The sequence below is a fragment of the Bos indicus genome, chromosome 12 (genome assembly GCF_029378745.1).
Source record: "Bos indicus isolate NIAB-ARS_2022 breed Sahiwal x Tharparkar chromosome 12, NIAB-ARS_B.indTharparkar_mat_pri_1.0, whole genome shotgun sequence".
Classification (NCBI taxonomy): Eukaryota; Metazoa; Chordata; class Mammalia; order Artiodactyla; family Bovidae; genus Bos; species Bos indicus.
The window spans coordinates 43,793,026-43,813,919 of NC_091771.1; the positions used below are offsets into that span (position 1 = coordinate 43,793,026).

Consider the following 20,894-nt stretch of genomic DNA (forward strand, 5'->3'; position numbering starts at 1 on the left):
GAAAAGCATTAAAATCATTAACAAAGCTTATCATTTTAAGCTAAAGACAAAAGAAGATACTGGAGTTGGAGGAGCCACTAATGGGACCAGTAAAATCACAGTAAGTAGGGTAAGGTGGCTAATCAGATTTGCTTTTTCCACTGTTAGTGTCTCTAGGTATTTAGTCATCATCCTCTTCCTGTACAGAGAGGGAGATACCTTTACAAATGGAATTTCTCATATAAATACAAATGTCTCTAACAGTATGTCTACCTAGTTTACAGAGATTTTTCTGTGTCTGCTGTTTCTTAAAAAATAGCCAGTTCAAGATAATCCTTATGTCCAAATACCCCCAAAATAGTATTTTGGGGATAGCGAACTGTTTCCCTTCTTGCCAAAAAGATTAACTTTGATTCTTATTTCTCTTATTACTTCTACTGCTACTTTCACGTCTTTTAAAATACTAAAACCACTATGCATAGTTTTTAAGAGTGACATGGATATGTTTAAGAGTTCCCAAAGCCTCAAAATCTTAAAAAATTTATAGTAACATTTCAATCTAGAAATATGACTAGATATTTCAGCATTATGTTTTAGCCTATATTTAAATGTTAATTTTCAAAGTTATTGTTTTATCATAGATTTTAGCAGATTACTTATTTTATTTTCTAAATAGACTTTTTTTTTGTTTTCTTCAAGCTATGCATAAAATAATTAACTATTTAATCTCCTTAGACATTCTCAGCTGATTTCACTAATGCTTCTAGTCTTATTTGGTCTTTGTTGCAGTATCTACCCAGGAGAAACTTACAAATATTATTTTTTATTACATTCAAACTGTAAATTTGTGTTATATTGGGTTTTAATGTGTGACATTAAAAATTCCAGTACTATCATGTATGGACACTTGGATGTGATTATAATTTTATAAATAATTTTGAACTATAGTTAACTCTTGAACAACATGGATTCTAACTGCATGGGTTAACTTACATATGGATATTTTTTCAATAAATACAATACTACACAGTCTGAGGTTGGTGGGACCCACGAATGCGAATCATGACTATGGGTCTTGAGCATCTACAAACTATGACACCCAGGGCAGGTCCTTGCCTTTGATGGGCATTGGCAAGCCAATGCTGCATGGATATGGTGGGACAATTGTATATTATATATTCCTTGTATCAATAATAGTATTGATATTTCATTAACATTGAAAATATTTGCAGATTACACAGAGACTTCCCTGGTGGTCCAGTGGTTAAGACTCTGCACTTCCACTGCAGGGGTTGCAGTTTTGATCCCTCATCTGCAGAAATAAGATCTCACATGATATGTGGTGGGACCAGGAAAATTAAAAACAAGCAAACAAACAAAAAACTACTATATTTGAAGATTAAATAGAGCTACTTATAAAAATAAGATATGCTTCAGAGACATCAATGTTATAAAAAACATGAACAGTATATTAGAAAAACTAGCAACGTTAATAGTATATTCTATTAACATACTTCTTTTCTTTAGATGTACCTTATTAATTAAACAGCCAAATAGTAAATCCTATCTTTAGCAGAAATTTCACCCCGAAGTGGCGTCCTTAGCATAGCTGAATTACCAGTTGACAAAGCTAAATTTCAAGAATCCTGGATTGGAGTCATAGCAGGGTAGATGGTACATCCTGAAACTCATTTAGCATGTAACCTTGGAGGACAATATATTTTTAAGTAAATGACAAAATAATATCCATTCTTCTTATCTCATATAAGCTTTGAGTTTGTTCCCCAAACTGCTCTTCAATGTCCTTGACTGGTAAACTGGGTGTGTACACTCAGTATGAAATGCAAGCAGCAGCAAGCTAATATGTTTCACATATCGAAAATATTTGGTTGGATACAGCAAAGTTGTTTGGTGGAATATTCCTCTTAGGGAAAAAAATTATTTGTAGAAACATTGATAAATGTATTAACCAAGTTTTAAATATGACTGCCACAAACTTTTAATGGTTGAAAAATAGATATATATCATTTTACTTTCCCCTCTATTCTTTAACATTTCAAGTATAAGTTGTCCACTCCAGTTAGCTGATATTATCCACATGTTCTATGTATTGAAGAGAACATATAGGCAAAAAAAAAAAAAATTGAATTGTAAACTGCATAATTTGAAATGGCTAAAATATGCATTTCAAGCTATATATCTTTTAACTACAATTAAAAATCACTGATACTTCCTTAACATCTTGTATTTATAATTATGTTATTTTCTGAAATGTGACTGATAATATTTTATCACATATACACATTGGAAAAACATTGGATTTCCTAATATTTCCTTTACACAAACTATCAATATTTTCTTGGTTTCTAGGTTTCTGATATTTTTCCACTACCCAACAATAAAATTCAATTACATGTTTTACACTGACTCAAAATGAGGGACTTTCTTTCTATTGATAGTTCCTGCATGATTATCCGGAGAAGGCAATGGCACCCCACTCCAGTACTCTTGCCTGGAAAATCCCATGGACAGGCGAGCCTGCTAGGCTGCAGTCCATGGGGTCACTAAGAGTCGGACACGACTTAGCGACTTCACTTTCACTTTTCGCTTTCATGGGTTGGAGAAGGAAATGGCAACCCACTCCAGTGTTCTTGCCTGGAGAATCCCAGGGACGGGGGAGTCTGGTGTGCCGCTGTCTACGGGGTCACACAGAGTCGGACACGACCCAAGTGACTTAGCAGAAGCAGCAGCAGCAGCATGATTGTCAGCACTCTCATTATGGGATACGAATTTTCTAAGCATTATTGCTGTCTCAAGTGAGTGATCATAAAAAAAATCAATAGAGATTGCATTTTGTGACAGCATAATATGTAGGAAGAAATAAGCTTATTTTGATGAAAATATATGCTCCTTGATTTATGAAAGTTTAAGCAACAAAACATGCCTATTTTTGCAGAATAACTTGTGAATTTTTTATTCTGTTCTGAATTAAAATTTATTGAAAAAAGGTACACTGATAAAAGCAAATTTTCTATTATTTATTAATTATATTTAACATTTACCTGGATCTATTGAAGACATTGTATAACATTTCCACTATATGCTTTAAACAATTACAAACATTTGGCATAAAATAATGTGCTTATCAATGTAGCAAGTTTGAAAAGTAGGGAATGAGGGTCTGAAGTCTGCCGTCCTTCTGACAATGGCCATTAACACTGCAAATGAATGTATCAAAGATTTCTCCCTCAAAATTCTAAGATGTTTTATGAACAAAATTCTAAAGGGTTTCAACATGCAATGGATACATATATATATATATACACACACACACACACACACACATACATATATATATATATATATTAAACATTCAGAATAACTAGTTTCCATGCTTACACTGAACTCATCATAAGGCAAAAGCCTTTAATTGTATTGATTCTCAGTGTGATCAAAAAGCAAAGCAATATAGTAAGCTTAATGAAAACAATCCTTTGTGTGCCAATTTCAAATTGCTAATACAGTTGCAATAAAATTCAACCATCCTCATGGATGACATATGCAGCTTTGATTTGTTTTCTGAGTGCAAGAGGCAAGAGTGCAAGCATGAATCTGTTTCTCTAATTGTCCTCATAGTTTAGGAAAATCAGGAAAAAGCATGTTTGTTTAATAAAGCATCATTCCACCTCCTGGTATGACCACATCTGATTAGGAAATTAAGGCAGAATCAATCAGATTCTGTCAGATGAAATATCATGTCTTCTACTCTTGGCAACCTCTGGAATATCATCACAGATTATAAAACATTCAATGAGCTTTAGTCATGAAATTATCCATGTCAGAAATCTTTATCTCTCCTTTTAACTGCCCAAGAAATACGAGCCTTGGTAACTCTAGTTATTGTATGCTACAAAACAAATTACCAATAACCATTCCTGAACTAACATACAACCAGATAGTGTTCCCACAGCAGTTTGATGTTCTCTTGTTTCCCATAATTCTGTTTCATCTTCTACCTTTTTTGATCTCAGTAGGTAAATCTACCAAAATCTTTTTTCTTGAAGAATTTTCATCTCCAGAAGTTCTCATTCCTGCCCTCTAATATAAAAATAACCACTCCAGCAAATAAAATCTCTCCAAAAATATAAGTCAAGGTTGCTTGATGACTACTACACAGGCACCGGCTCTTCCAATATTCAAGGAAGCCATCTGTTGAAAAAAAAAAGAAATATGATTTAAGACACATTTTATTGTTATGGAAAAATATACAGATTATAATGTATTTAAATCATTCATTCATATCCATGAAAATATTAATAAATATGATTATCATTTCCCAATATATCTGCAAGTAATACAATAAACATGGAAACAATAAAAATGGCATTTATATAAAATAATATGAATATTGAAGTATTTAAAACCTACAATTATTTGTGGAATTTTGATAAAAGTAATAAATTCTTTAATGATATTTAATGAAGTGAAGCTTCTATAGGAAAGTTGTCAGCAAAGATTTTTTCTGGAGCTTGCCTGGACACATTTTTGATGAAATTTCAAATTGATAGCTTGGAGCATATTTTAGATGAAATAGTTGCTTCACTATTGAAGTCACTGGAAAGTCATTTCCAAAGATATTATACTGAATAAAATGTGTTATTAATTCATTCTAAACAGAGACATTTAATGATGTGATTTCAATATGCTATCATCAATAGAACATAATTGCAATTGCTACAGGGCCTATTTTAAAATCCATATTATGAGTGTTATTGATGAGAACTGAGATTTTTAAAAAATAATCCTGAATATGAAATTGGCTAGAAATATATTGAAAGCAATAATTTTAAAGAATTTGTACTAAAAATTTATTCCATGGAGGTAAGCTAAGAATTTAATAATTTGAACTTTTGAGATCAATGATTTTTAGATACAGTTTTCTAAGAATAATTCATTTACATAAAAACATCAGGTAGATTAGAAATTATAGGATATTATTTCAAACCGAAGATAAAATTAATCAAGTGTAGCAAATGAAGTAGCTGAGAGCAAAATAACTTCAGATCATATACACTATCTTATTGATTGAGAAAGGACACTATCCCATCCTCTACATATGAAAATTACCACCATTATCTAATTATACATTAGTTCTTTTAATTGTGCTTATTGTCACCTGCTATCTTTCTATAGGTTAAAACAAATAGAAAATCTTCTCATATCATTTTTTATACCTTTCATTTAATACAGTGTCTTTTTAAAAAAGGTTAATGTTATGTCTCCTGTCTTTTTCACAGATATTTGCTCAAAGTGAAAGGCAAAAAGGAGCATGTGATATATTGATAGCATATTGTGTATTAAGAATAATTTTTGTTGATCACCACAGTCACTTTTATAATCCCATCTTATGTTGTCATCTCTATATTACAGTAAATGGAGTATGAAGAGATATAAATCTGGTAACATTTAGGTCTACAATTTTCAATATTTCTGACTCCAAATTGCACACAGTTTCCATTGTCTCTTTTAGTTTCCAATGATTTTCAAGTGTTGCTTCATGTCATAGCCATCTAAAGAGCTTTTACAAAATATAACTACTCAAGGGCCACCATTCAATAGGAATGACATGAGTTCTGCGTAGTATTTTTGAAGAGTTCCCCAGATGCTCTCTATGTGCATTTAGCACTGAAAATTACTATGCATAGTTCCAGATGAAGTATACTTCTATCTACATTTGCATCTATGTCTCTATACATGATTATATTTGCATGTAAAAATGAATTGCTGCTCCCTCCCTTCCCCCACTGCCCCAAGTTTACTCTTCTTTCTGTTATTTCTTTTATCCTTCTACTCAGTTGCTCAAGACAGGAACCTAGAGCATATCTACAGCCTTTAGTTTCATTTCCCTCAAGCTTACAGCTGAATAACATCAGGTCTTATAATTATCTCTCCTACCAATTGAATTACACCATTCCTACTATCTTCAACTAGTTCAGGTTACAACTTCACCTTGAGTGTGAAAGGAGAGTAGAATAGCCCACTCCAAGATATGCCACTATGGCACATTGATTATTTTGAATTAAAGACACTTGAGTGATATTTCATGCAGAAGGAGCACTGTGACCTTCCTTTGACCCCTTAAAGCAGGAGATAGCTTTTTCATGTGAGATGGTACCCTCTCTCTACTAGGAGTGTAAAAAGCATCCTTATCACCAGACATAAGGAGTTTAGGGCCAAGAAAGGCCGTGTCAGAAAACCTTGTAACTTCTTTGCTAATTTACTACCTAATCCCAAACCACTTTGTCTTCTAAATTCTGTCTAAAACAGTATAAGAGCTTCCTGCTTTTGGCCATTTATTTTGAGTCCATATGGGGTTTCCATATGCACAAAATTAAATTTGTTTTTTTTTCCTGTTAACTTGTCTTATGTCAATTTGTTAGATTAGCAAAAAAAAAAAAAAAAAAAAAAAAAACTAGAAGGAAAGAAGGAAAAAATTCCCACCCTTACAGTGAATTAGTGAAGTATATCCTAATAAATTTCTGATCTTTCTCCTAATCATATTCTATCAAGTGCAGTCATTTTAAAACACAATTCTGATTATTTACTTTCCCTGTCTAAAGTCCTTCATTAACTATCCTTTCGGTTCATGGTAAAGTCAAGATTCTATAACATGGTTTCTTGCCTTATATCCTAAAGACCCATTTTATCTCTCCAAACTTATTGCTCACCACTTTATTTCTTGCTCAATGAAACATGCTGTGTGTTCTCCTTCCCATGACTCTTTAAAAATTCTGTTTCTTAAACCAAACCACTCCCCATATTTTTATCTGTTTAACTATTATCTATTTGCCATTCCACAGTCTATTTATATAATTTCCCGAAAGAAGATTTCTCTACCTAATACACTTAAGTTCTAGCATAGTGTAAAGTATTTCTCTTACCTCAGCATTTATCATTCTATTTTAAGCATTTGATATATTGTATTGTATGTAAGTACTTTTTAAATATTTGAGAGTTTTTCCTCTCTTCCCCTCGGTTCAGTTTATCTTAATACATATTTGACAATCTGCCCTTTTCTCTCTCCAGCATTATACTTTTGAGTAAACTGCTGCTGCTGCTAAGTTGCTTCAGTAGTGTCCGACTCTGTGCGACCCCAGAGAAGGCAGACCGCCAGGCTCTGCTGTCCCTGGGATTCTCCAGGCAAGAACACTGGAGTGGGTTGCCATTTCCTTCTCCAATGCATGAAAGTGAAAAGTGAAAGTGAAGTAGTTCAGTCGTGTCCAACTCTTCACGACCCCATGGACTGCAGCCTACCGGGCTCCTCCGTCCATGGGATTTTTAATCTAAAATGGTTGGCATGATACTAGTTATTAAACAGCAATCCAAGATGCAAATATCTTACCAGACTTCCCTGAAACTAATTCTGAATATCTTATAGACTGATTGTATGCAAATGAACTAAACCCATGTACAACAAAGTAAACTGAGCTGCAAAAATAATTCACAATTTATTCACTTAAGAAAGTCTCACACGTCTCTTACCCATGCTAGCAACTATGCCAGTCTTTCGATATATGACTGTAAATGACATATTGTATTTGGTTTTTATAGCTGCAGATAGATGCAGCATGACAGCACTATGACCATGTACCAAAGAAACACATGAAAGGATGATTTTACTCAAGCTAGAGGAAACAAAATTAAAAATTTATTTCTATGCTTTAAAGCACACACATTTTGTTCCAGATCATACGCAAAAAAAAAAAAAAAAAAAAAAAAAAATTTAAGTGGAAAAATCAAGTTTATTTAAAACACAAATACACACACTCATGCAAGCATGTATGTGTGTGTTCTGTATGTACCTATGCAAGACACGTATCTGCAAATGTCCCCTCATCTATTTTCATTATTTCCAATTCTAGCTAGCTTGGGAAGTTTTTCAAATATACATTATTATATATTTCAATATAATTTTCTTATTTATTCTAATGCTTGCACCAATTGATTTTGTCCATCTGTGGAGTAAGTGAAGGGAATGTGACAGGCAATATACAGCAAATATGAGAGCTTTCTCTAGTAGTCTGGAATCCTGAAAATTTTCCAAAGTGATTTTGTGTGGGTTTCCTGATGACCACTTGAAAGTCTTAAAAATATAAAGAATGAAAAGATATGGATATAAAATCTTAATTTAGAAATTTTAAAATTAATGTCTATTATATTAAAATAACTTTGTTCTAAAATATTTTAAATACCACCTTGCTATTTGTAAAATACTATATACCCAAAAGAATATAATAAAACATAGATCAGGGAAAATGGCTGTTGGAAATTTCTACCCATTAGTACTACATGCATTATTCTGACTTCAATTTTAGAGCAATGATAAGCATAATGGCTCATTACTATAAACATATATATATAATGAAAATATTATATTAAATCATTTATATGCCCATAGGCCTCTTTATTTAATATTCATTTGTAAAAATGGTTCATTTAAGATATGTAACATTGAATTTGTACTTCCTTAGCAAATCAAAAATAATTCATGCATTGCTCCCTTTGTAAAACTAGGAACTTGGGAATGTAAGGAGTTAAAATATATCTTCTAAACTCTCAGTGCAATAATTATACCTTATTATATGTTTTCTTCTCCCTGGATAAGGAACACTACTTTTTCACAATTAAAGTTAAACACAGAAAACACAGAACCTAGTTCTCCAAATTTACACTGATCTTTCCTCCATTCTACCTGTTTTCATCCTCTTTTGTCAAATGCATCTATCTTCATTGAAATCAAAGAATTTCCCCTTAGGAAAGAGTAATAGTCATAAGGCAGATACTTTAGCTTGACCATGATGAGTTTGATTTTGTACTTCCAACTCAGTCTATTTAATATTGTGGTTGAACATATATCATCAAAGGAAGTTATGTATCTTTAAAAGTAAGAATTTTTGTAAAAAATTTACTTCAATCAATGTTCAAGTTATTCACATAAATTTTAGTCCATCTCTGTGATCAAAAATTAAAAAAAAATAAAATAAAGCCCTCTATGCATTAGGGAATACGAGGAGACGGGTTATTATTCTGCTTCAACTAAGTAAGACTTGGGAATTTAAATGTACCCACTGGTGGGAAAATGGTTTGTTTGTTTGAAATGTTTCTTGATTTTAAGTTTCTGATAAAGCAGAGAAATAAGAAATATTGAGAGATTTAGAAAGAAAAAAAAAAAGTTTAGAGAAATTGAGTATTAAAGAAAAAGTCTGAAAACATACCCATTCCCCTCATTACAAGCAAGTCTATAGTAACTGTAAGCATAAGGTATTTTCCATCTTAATTAAGGTGTCCTACCCTTATGTTTCCCCACCCCAACACACATTCTCCAGATATTTGACTGGTTTTGAAGCTTCTCTGAACATGATCCTGAATCTCTAATTGCTGTGTATAGTTGAAGGTTAATCTAAGATCAGCCAATTATTTTTCTCCATCTTCTTGAACAAAGTGTTCAGCCAGGAATGAATGCATTATGCAACAGACCATTCAGGCCTCTTTGCTATTTTTCTGGGGGCCTTTTTGAAAAAAGTTCTTTTGTTTTATGATTATGGCTGTGAAGAGTTTCATTTGGAGTTTCCAGCAGCACCATCCCATGGAATATTCTTTCTGCCATAGGTAGCAAGGAACATAACAAAGATAGCCAAGCAAAAAATGGGAAGCAGAAAGCTAATTTCTATAAGCTTCTATCCACTTCATTTTGTTATTTTTAAAACCATGCAAAGTTAAATTTTTGTGAACAAATATATTTCACTTTTATTTTTTGTTTCAGTTGATTAAAATTCAGTCCCTGTCCCTTGGTATGACTTAAAATGAAAATCCCGCTGAAGCATAAATTCCACTTTGTAATATAAATTTTATTGAAGTATAGAATACACAATAGAAAAGTACACAAAAGTATATGATTTAATAAACTTTTAATAAAATGAACATGAACATGAACAAAAATCAGTCACTTTGAGTTCAGAGTAATTCAACTAAGTACACTATTGTATGTACACATCTTCTCCACAGGAAGTAAATGAAAAAAATTCTTATATGTGAAGCAACTTATGCTGGCAACAATTTTACCTGCGTCCATTCATTAGTTTGTGGATCATAGGATTCCATAGTGTTGAGGTATGTCTGGCCATCATAGCCACCAACAGCATATAATCTGTCACCAAGGAGACAGACTCCAACAGCATCTCTGGGCATACTCAAAGGAGCCACCATAGTCCATGTGTCTGTTTTGGGATCGTATCTAAAATAAAAGGATGATAGGATATAACATATTCTAATCACATTCAACTTTACTATTAGATATTTGATGCTGTTTCAAAACAAGCCATGGAAAAGAAAACTTGGCATTTTTCCTTAAAGCGCAATTATTTGAACACATGTTGCAGAGCCAATATCCACAAAGTTGGGCTTTCTATTGTTTAAAGTATTTTAAAAATATGGCTAGACTCTTAACTAGATGGATGCAGAGTCATTTCACAAAAGTGAATATCATAATTTTTCCTAAGAAAGACAGATATGAAAATATTTTCTACAGTGGAATGAGGTTCTTTCAAGAGAGTACAAATAAAGTGCTATGATCATGAAACAGAAGTAATGGTTAGAAATCTGGGAGAATTATAAAATAATTCACTTTTGAAATCTTCTTTAAATAAAGTCTGAAAGTCTATCCTAATTTGCTAGAAAAAAAGAGGATATTTGCACAAAAGAACACAAGTGCTAAAAAAAAAAAAAGTGCATGGGCAGCTTTGAGAAAACTAGGTGTGCAGTGTGTTTAGGATCAAATGTATAAGAAGAACCAATGTTTAAAAGGTGATATTTGATCAGCTAATAGATTACTTAAGAAAGGCAATGCCAAAGAATGCTCAAACTACCACACAATCCCATTCATCTCACATGCTAGTAAAGTAATGCTCAAAATTCTCCAAGCCAGGCTTCAGCAAAACGTGAATGATAAAATTCCTGATGTTCAAGCTGGTTTTAGAAAAAGCAGAGGAACCAGAGGTCAAATTGCCAACATCCGCTGGATCATAGAAAAAGCAAGAGAGTTCAAGAAAAACATCTATTTCTGCTTTATTGACTATGCCAAAGCCTTTGACTGTGTGGATCACAATAGACTGTGGAAAATTCTGAAAGAGATGGGAATACCAGACCACCTGACCTGCCTCTTGAGAAATCTGTATGCAGGTCAGGAAGCAAAAGTTAGAACTGCAAATGGAACAACAGACTGGTTCCAATAGGAAAAGGAGTTCATCAAGGCTGTATATTGTCTCCCTGCTTATTTAACTTCTATGCAGAGTACATCATGAGAAACGCTGGGCTGGAAGAAGCACAAGCTGGAATCAAGATTGCTGGGAGAAATATCAATAACCTCAGGTATGCAGATGACAACACCCTTATGGCAGAAAGTGAAGAGGAACTCAAAAGCCTCTTGATGAAAGTGAAGGTGGAGAGTGAAAAAGTTGTCTTAAAGCTCAACATTCAGAAAACGAAGATCATGGCATCTGGTCCCATCACTTCATGGGCAATAGATGGGGAGATAGTGGAAAGAGTGTCAGACTTTATTTTTGGGGGCTCCAAAATCACTGCAGATGGTGACTGCAGCTATGAAATTAAAAGACGCTTACTCCTTAGAAGAAAAGTTATGACCAACCTAGATAGCATATTGAAAAGCAGAGGCATTACTTTGCCAACAAAGGTCCCTCTAGTTAAGGTTATGGATTTTCCTGTGGTCATATATGGATGTAAAAGTTGGACTGTGAAGAAGGCTGAGGGCTGAAGAATTGATGCTTTTGAACTGTGGTGTTGGAGAAGACTCTGTTGGAGAAGACTCTTGAGAGTTCCTTGGACTGCAAGGAGATCCAACCAGTCCATTCTGAAGGAGATCAGCCCTGGGATTTCTTTGGAAGGAATGATGCTAAAGCTGAAACTCCAGTACTTCAGCCACCTCATGTGAAGAGTTGACTCACTGGAAAAGACTGTGATGCTGGGAGGGATTGGGGGCAGGAGGAGAAGGGGACGACAGAGGATGAGATGGCTGGATGGTATCACTGACTCGATGGACCTGAGTCTGAGTGAACTCCGGGAGTTGGTGATGGACAGGGAGGCCTAGCGTGCTGCGATTCATGGGGTCGCAATGAATCCGATATGACTGAGTGACTGAACTGAACTGAACTGAATTGAATAGATTACTTGATTCCCAGAGTATGAAAGTACTTCATGTTTATTTAATAGAAAAATAAGAAAACTTGACATTTGAGGAAACACAACATGAACAGAACTATGTTTCAGTGACAGTTACTTGGGAATCACTTGAAAGGAGAAATTGGTAAATCAAGAGATTGAAGCAGAGGGTCCAAGTTATTATTATTTTTTTTTTTAATTTTAACCAAATATTAAATTTGTCACAATTGTTTCACTTAAATAGCTTTCTCTGAAGTCCTATTTCAGTCCCCGTATGATTCTTATTCAGCTCTATAGGATTTTTTTTTTTTTCAACTACTATCTACACAACAGACTTTGTTGCTCACTTTGCAGAGAGAAAAACAGACAAAATCTAACGCTAATTGCACTAAAGAATAATAAATGCATTTCTGAAGGCTTCTGAAATTTTAAGTAAAGCTCAAATAATGAAGACATTCTCATACACGAATACCACAGGAAAATTAAGAAAACACAAGTACATCTTACAAGCCTTCCCTTGTGACTCAGCTGGTAAAAAATTCACCTGCAATGTGGGAGACTTGGATTCAATCCCTGTGTTGGGAAGATTCAGGGATCTGGGAAGGCTACCTACTTCAGTATTCTGGCCTAGAGAATTCCATGGCCTATACAGAGGGCTCAGACATACCTTGTGTGCACCAGGACCCAGAGACCCCACAGAGACTGAGACAGAACTGTGTTTGAGTGTCTCCTGCAGAGGTACGGGTCAACATTAGACTGCTGTAGAGGTAGGGGCTCTGGATGCAGTAGACCTGGATATGGCATAAGCCCTCATGGAGGAGGTCGCCATTAACCTCACCACAGAGCCATCAGAACTTACACAGGACTGGGGAAACAGACTCTAGGAGGGCACACACAAAACCGTGAGTGCACAAGGACCCAGAAAGGACCCCATAAGAGACTGATCCAGACATGCCCCTGAGTGTCCAGGAGTATACAGTGGAGGCATGGGTCAGAGGTGTCCTGCTGCAAGGTTGGGGGCACTGAGTGCAGCAGTGCATGCATGGGACTTTTTGAAGGAGGTCGCCATTATCTTCATTACCTCCACCATAGTTTGGCCTGAGGTCAAATAACAGGGAGGGAACACAGCACAACCCATCAACAGAAAACTGGATTAAAGACTTACTGAGCATACTCCTGCCCATGCTCAGGACCCAGTTTCCCTCTCAGTCAGTCTCTCCCTTCAGGAAGCTTCCATTGCCTCTTATCCTTCTCCATCAGAGAGCAGAGAGAATGAAAACCACAATCACAGGAAACTAACCAATCTGATCACATGGGCCATGGCCTTATCTAGCTCAATGAGGCTGTGAGCCAAGCCATATAGGGCCACCCAGGGCAGATGGGTCATGGTGGAGAGTTCTGACAGGACTTAGTCGACTGGAGAAGGGAATGGCAAACCACTTCAGTATTCTTGCCTTGAGAATCCCATGAATGGTATGAAGAGGCAAAAAGAAAGGACACTAAAAGTTGAACTTCCCAGGTCAGTAGATGCCCAGTTTGCTACTGGAGATTAGTGGAGAAATGACCCCAGAAAGAATGGAGAGACAGAGCCAAGGCAGAGACAATACCCAGTGCCTGGTGATGGAAGTAAAGTCCAATGCTATAAAGAACAATATTGAATAGGAACCTTGAATGTTAGGTCCATGAATCAAGACAAATTGGAAGTGGTCAAATAGGATATAGGAAGAGTGAACATTGACATTTTAGGAATCAGTGAGCTAAAATGGAGGAGAATGGATGAATTTAACTCATATGACCATTAAATCTACTACTCTGGACAAAAATTCCTTAGAAGAAATGGAGTAGCCCTTATATTCAACAAAAGAGCCTGAAATGCGGTACTTGGATGCAATCTCAAAAACAAAAGATTGATCTCGATTTGTTTCCAAGGCAAATTATTCAATATCACAGTAATCCAAGTCTATGCCTGAACAGTAATGCTGAAGAAGCTGAAGTTGAATGGTTCTATGAACACCTACAAGACCTTCTAGAATTAACACACAAAAAAAGATGTCATTTTCATTGTAGGGGGCTGGAATGCAAAAGTGGGAAGTCAAGAAATACCTGGAGTAACAGGCAAGTTTGAACTTAGAATACAGAATGAAGCAGGACAAAGGCTAACAGATTTTTTTTTTTTTTCAAGAAAACACACTGGGCATTGCAAACACTGTTTTCCATCAACAAGAGAAGACTCTACACAGTATTGACCAGATGGTCAATACTGACATCAGATTGATTATATTCTTTGCAGTCAAAGATGGAGAAGCTCTATAGAGCCAGCAAAAGCAGGACCAGGAGCTGACTGTGGCTCAGACCATGAACTCCTTATTGCCAAATTCAAATTTAAATTGAAGAAAGTAGGGAAAACCACTAGACCATTCAGGTATGACCTAAATCAAACCCCTTATGATTATAGAGTGGAATGACAAATCCTAAAAGGTGATGTTGTGAAAGTGTTGCACTCAAATGCCAGCGAATTTGGAAAACACAGCAGTGGCCACAGGACTGGAAAAAGTCAGTTTTCATTTCAATCCCAAAGAAAGGCAAGGCCAAAGAATGCTCAAACTACCACACAATTTCACTCATCTCACCCGCTAGCAAAGTAATGCTTAAAATTCTCCAAGCCAGGCTTCAACAGTATGTGAATCATGAACTTCTGAATGCTCCAGCTGGTTTTAGAAAAGGCAGAGGAACCAGAGACCAAATTGCCAACATCCTTTGGAACATCAGAAAAGTGAGAGAGGTCCAGAGAAACATCTACTTCTGCTTTATTGACCATACCAAAGCCTTTGACTGTGTGGATCATGACAAACTAGAAAATTCTTCATGAGATGGGAATACCAGACCACCTGACCTGCCTCCTGAGAAACTGAATGCAGATCAAGAAGCAACAATTAGAACTGGACATGGAATAACAGACTGGTTCCAAATAGGGAAAGGAGTACATCAAGGCTGTATATTGTCACCATGTTTGTTAACTTCTATGCAGAGTACATCATGAGAAATGCTTGGCTGCATGAAGCACAAGCTGGAATCAAGATTGCCAGGAGAAATATCAATAACCTCAGGTATGCAGATGACACCACCCTTATGGCAGAAAAAGAAGAGGAACTAATGAGAATTTTGAGGAAAGTTAAAGAGGAGAGTGGAAAATTTGGCTTAAAACAACATTCAGAAAACTAAGATCATGGAATCTGGTCCCATCACGTCATGGCAAATAGATGGGGAAACAATGGAAACAGTGACAGACATTATTTTTTGGAAATCCAAAATCACTGCAGATAGTGACTGAAGCCATGAAATTAAAGGACACTTGCTCCTGGGAAGAAAAGTTACGACCAACCTAGATAGCATATTAATAAGCAGAGACATTATTTTTCTAACAAAGATCTATCTAGTCAAAGATATTGTTTTTCCAGTAGTCAGGTATGGCTGTGAGAGTTGGACTATAAAGAAAGCTGAGGGCTGAAGAACTGATGTTTTTGAACTGTGGTGTTGGAGAAGACTCTTGCAAGTCCCTTGGACTGCATGGATATCCAACCAGTCCATCCTAAAGAAATCATTCCTGAGTATTCATTGGAAAGCCTGATGTTGAAGCTGAAACTCATTTGAAAAGATCCTGATGCTGGGAAATCTTGAAGGTGGGAGGAGAAGGGGATGAAAGAGGATGAGGTGATTTGATGGCATCACCGACTCAATGGACATGAGCTTGAATATGCTCCAGAAGTTGGTGATGGACAGTGAGCCCTGGCCACAGTCAGGGGTTGAAAGTCCACAGTGCCACAGTCCATGGGGTTGCAAGGAGTCGGACATGACTGAGTGACTGAACTGAACTGAACTCAAGTGAAATTAACTGAGTACATCTTATATTTAGGTGAAGTTTAGAAATAATGTCCTATGCTTAGAAACAGACATCATTCTTTTCTTATTTTATAAAATTTCTAAGGAAAATTTTAAATATTTAGTGTTTTCTCCTGGAAGATCCAGATCTTTAAATTAGGTATATCTGTTTTCAGGGATTGGTAAGTGTTTAATAGCAATCTTTTCATTTGCATCAGGAATTGTGATGGTATTTAAACATATAGAGTTGGAAAATCAAACCAATCCAGACAAAAAATGAGTCTTAACCCTACTCCCTCTGACACACTTTTTCTTTCCACTAGATATTTTTGAAGTAATCACACAAATTTAAAATTATCCAATAATGTTTATCACTGTTTTCACATTAATGAATCAAAATTGATTTTTCTGTTTATAGAAGTCCTTGGATCCACCTCTCAGCCTGGTGATACACATAATTGTTACCCTTCAAAAGAAAAACAAAAACAAAAAAAACCCAGCTTTTGTTAGCTTAGGAGAAGACCACAGATGTATAAGCACTTTCTGACTATTATGAACAGTGAACTCTATTTTTATCAGTTCATGTTTTCGACAAAATTTTCTTCTAAGCATTTTTTTTTTTTTTTTGGCCTCAGGTTGTCTGTTTATAGAAAATGAAAGAAAAAGCAAGCAAGGGAACTGTCTTTATGTGTTTAGCTGTCTGCCTTTCCTACATCTCATCTTGGCCTTCATGGTTAGAATGTGAGGTTGTATCAGGGACTCTATTAAAGTTTATAGCCTACAGGCAAGAGATGCATCAGTGGCTAAAATTGGCTGTAAAATGAAAACTTGCTGAAGACATATGATAGCCACAGAACAAAAGTTAATTTCTCACTGAAAAGCCCTATTGAAAAATTTGAGATATCATTACTTTTTCAAGCATTGTTACTACATAATTTGAAGATAAAAATATATCATATGCTTCATGGGCAATACAATTAGATGTCTGCTCCTTATGTCAACATTTTTTGCTTATTTTTATACAAAAATTTTTTTTTAATTTAAATTAATTTCAACTTTTAAATGAAGGTGTAAGAAAAAATCTATTTTGATTTAGGTCATATTCTCAAATAGAAAAAAATCTGCCTGCAGTGCAGGAGAGATAGGCTTGATCCATGGGTACGGAAGATCCCTTACAGGGGATTGGCTACTCATTCCAGTATTCTTGCTTGGAGATTTCCATGGACAAAGTAGCCTGGTGAGCTATAGTCTATAGGGTTGCAAAGAGTCAGACAAGACCAAGTGACTAACATTTTAACTTTCACCTTCATATTCCACTACATCTACTCTTCAAAGTTGTTGTGATTCAGTCACTCAGTCCTGTCTGACTCTTTGCCACCCCATGGACGGTGGCATGGCAGGCTTCCTTGTCCTTTACTATCTCCTGGAATTTGCTCAAACTCACATCTGATGAGTCGATGATGCCATCAAAACATCTCATCTTCTGCTGCCCAGTTCACCTTCTGCCCTCAATCTTTCTCACCATCAGGGTCTTTTTCAGTGAGTCAGCTCTTCCTATCAGGTAACCAAAGTATTGCAGCTTCAACTTCAGCATTAGTCCTTCCAATGAGTATTCATGGTTGATTTCCTTAAGGTTGACTGATTTGATCTCCTTGCTGTCCAAGAGTTTCTCAAGAGAGCACCAGTTTAAAAGCATCAATTCTTCTGTGCTCAACCTTTTTTTTTTTTTTTTTAATTAACTTATTTATTTTAATTGGAAGTGAATTACTTTAAAATATTGTAGTGTTTGTTTTTTCTTTTTTCCCCATACATTGACATGAATCAGCCATGGGTGTACATGTGTTACTTATCCTGAACCCCCATCCCACCTCCCAACCCACCCCTCAGGGTCCTCTCAATGCACCAGCCCTGAGCACCCTGTCTCATACATCGAACCTGGATTGGTGATCTATGTCTCATAAGATAATATACATGTTTTAATGCTATTGTCTCAAATCATCCCACCCTTGCCTTCTCCCACAGAGTCCAAAATTCTTTTTTTTACATCGGTGTCTCTTTTGCTGTCTCACTTATAAGGCTATCATTACCATCTTTCTAAATTGCATATATATGTGTTAATATGCTGTATTGGTGTTTTTCTTTCTGACTTCACTCTGTATTATAATAGGTTCCAGTTTCATCTACCTCATTAGAACTGATTCAAATGCATTCTTTTTAATAGCTGAGTGATATCCCATTGTGTATATGTACCGCAGCTTTCTATACATTCGTCTGCTGATGGACATCTGGGTTGCTTCCATGTCCTGGATGCAATGAACATTTGAGTACACGTGTCTGTTTCAATTCTGGTTTCCTCAGTGTGTATGCCCAACAGTGGGATTTCTGGGTCATATAGCAGTTCTATTTACAGTTTTTAAAAGAATCTCCACACTGTTCCCCATAGTGGTTGTACTAGTTTGCATTCCCACCAACAGTGTAAGAGGGTTCCCTTGTGCTCAGCCTAATTTATGGCCACCTGATGCAAAGAACTGACTCATTTGAAAAGATCCTGATGCTGGGAAAGATTGAAGGTGGAAAGAGAAGGGGATGACAGAGGATGAGGTGGTTGGATGGCATCACGAACTCAATGGACATGAGTTTGAATAAGCTCCAGTAGTTGGTGATGGACAGGGAGGTCTGGCATGCTGCAGTCCATGGGGTTGCAACGAGTTGGACATGACTGAGGGACTGAAATGAACTGACATGTCTGGAAGTTCTCCATTCCCATACTGTTGAAATTTTGCTTGAAGGATTTTGAGCATTACCTTGAGAGCATGTGAAATCAGTGCAATTGTGCAGTAGTTTCAGCATTGTTTGGCATTGCCCTTCTTTGGGATTGGAATGAAACCTGACTTTTTCCAATCCTGTGGCCCCTGCTGAGTTTTCCAAATTTGTTGGCATAGTGAGTGAAGCACTTTCACAGCATCATATTTTAGAATTTGAAATTGCTCAACTGGAATTCTACCACCTTCACTAGTTTTGTTTGTAGTAATGCTTCCTAAGGCCTACTTGACTCCATGCTCCAAGATGTCTGGCTCTAGGTGAGTGACCACACCATCATGGTTGTTCATAAGACCTTTCCTTCTATAGTTCTTCTGTGTATTCTTGCCACCTCTTCTTAATATTTTCAGCTTATGTTAGCTCCATACCTTTTTTGTCTTTTATTCTGCTCACCTTTGCATGAAATTTTCCTATGGTATCTCTAATTTTCTTAATAGGGAAATAAAGAATCTCTTATTTCTTAAAGAGATATCTAGTTTTTCCCATTCTACTGCTTTCCTCTATTTTTTAGTATTGTTTACTTAAGAAAGCTTTCTTATCGCTCCTTGCTGTTTTTGGAACTCTGCATTCATATGGGTATACCTTTCTTTTCTCCTTGCCTTTTGCTTCTTTCATTTCTCAGCTTTTTGTAAGGCCTCCTCAGACAACCATTTTGCCTTTTTCCATTTCTTTTTCTTGAGGATGGTTTTGATTGCTGCCTCCTGTACAATGTTATGAACCTCTGTCCATAGTTCTTCACACACTCTATCAGATCTAATCCCTTGAATCTATTTGTCACTTTCACTACATAATCATAAGGGATTTGATTGAATGATCTATGGAAGACCTATAAGATCTTCTAGAATTAACACACACACATGCACACAAAGATGTCCTTTTCATCATAGGGGACTGGAATGCAAAAGTAGGAAGTCAAGAGATACCTGGAGTAACACGCACATTTGACCTTGGAGTACAAAATGAAGCAGGCCAAAGACTAACAGAGTACTGCAAAGAGAATACACTGGTCATAACCAACATCCTCTTTCAACAACACAAAAGAGGTCTCTGTGCATTGACGTCAACAGATGGTCAATACTGAAGTCAGATTGTTTTTATTCTTTGCAGTTGAAGAAGGAGAAGCTTTATACAGTCAGTAAAAAAAGAAGATCAGGAGCTAACTGTGGCTCAAATCATGAACTTCTTATTGCATAATTCATACTTAAATTTAAGAAAGTAGGGAAAACCACTAGCCCATTCAAGTATGAACTAAATCAATTCCCTTAAAGTTGAGGGGAGGTTAACTGTAACAGAGAAAGTAAGGATCTGATAAGTAACTCTTTGACTCCTCTTTGGTGCAGTTTTATTATTAGAGCTTTAAAAATTGTTTAAGCCATTATCAATAAACAGAACATATAGTATTCCTAGGCATTCTGAATGCTAGTAAAATATAACTTTTAAAACAAATACCTTTAACAGTTCAAAACTAAGGAGAAATAGATTATTTTATGTATTGATAATTATTTTCTCTGCTCATATAACAGAAAATTATTATTAGTGTTGTGAGCACACATTGTGTATTTTTAAATATTTCTAGACGTTCAAGGTGGTTTTAGAAAAGGCAGAGGAACCAGAGATCAAATTGCCAACATCTGCTGGATTATCGAAAAAGCAAGACAGTTCCAGAAAAACATCTATTTCTGCTTTATTGACTATGCCAAAGCATTTGACTGTGTGGATCACAATAAACTGTGGAAAATTCTGAAAGAGATGGGAATACCAGACCACCTGACCTGCCTCTTGAGAAATTTCTACGCAGGTCAGGAAGCAACAGTTAGAACTGCACATGGAACAAAAGAGTGGTTCCAAATAGGAAAAAGAGTACCTCAAGGCTGTATAATGTCACCCTGCTTATTTAACTTATATGCAGAGTACATCATGAGAAATGCTGGGCTGGAAGAAGCACAAGCTGGAATCAAGATTGCTGGGAGAAATTTCAATAA

The 20,894-nt window shown here is 35.8% G+C and overlaps 1 protein-coding gene across 1 annotated transcript in view; it reads right to left on the reverse strand.

The window, feature by feature from the left end:
* Nucleotides 1-3,021: 3,021 nt before the first annotated feature.
* KLHL1 (kelch like family member 1) overlaps nt 3,022-20,894 on the reverse strand; it is a 529,220-nt gene continuing 511,347 nt past the window's right edge. The window contains exons 10-11 of the mRNA XM_019971873.2: nt 10,102-10,273; nt 3,022-4,188 (exon numbers count right to left, since the gene is read on the reverse strand). Of these exons, the coding sequence (XP_019827432.2) occupies nt 4,129-4,188; nt 10,102-10,273 (232 nt within the window). The 3' untranslated portion in view covers nt 3,022-4,128. The remainder of the gene's footprint in view (nt 4,189-10,101; nt 10,274-20,894) is intronic.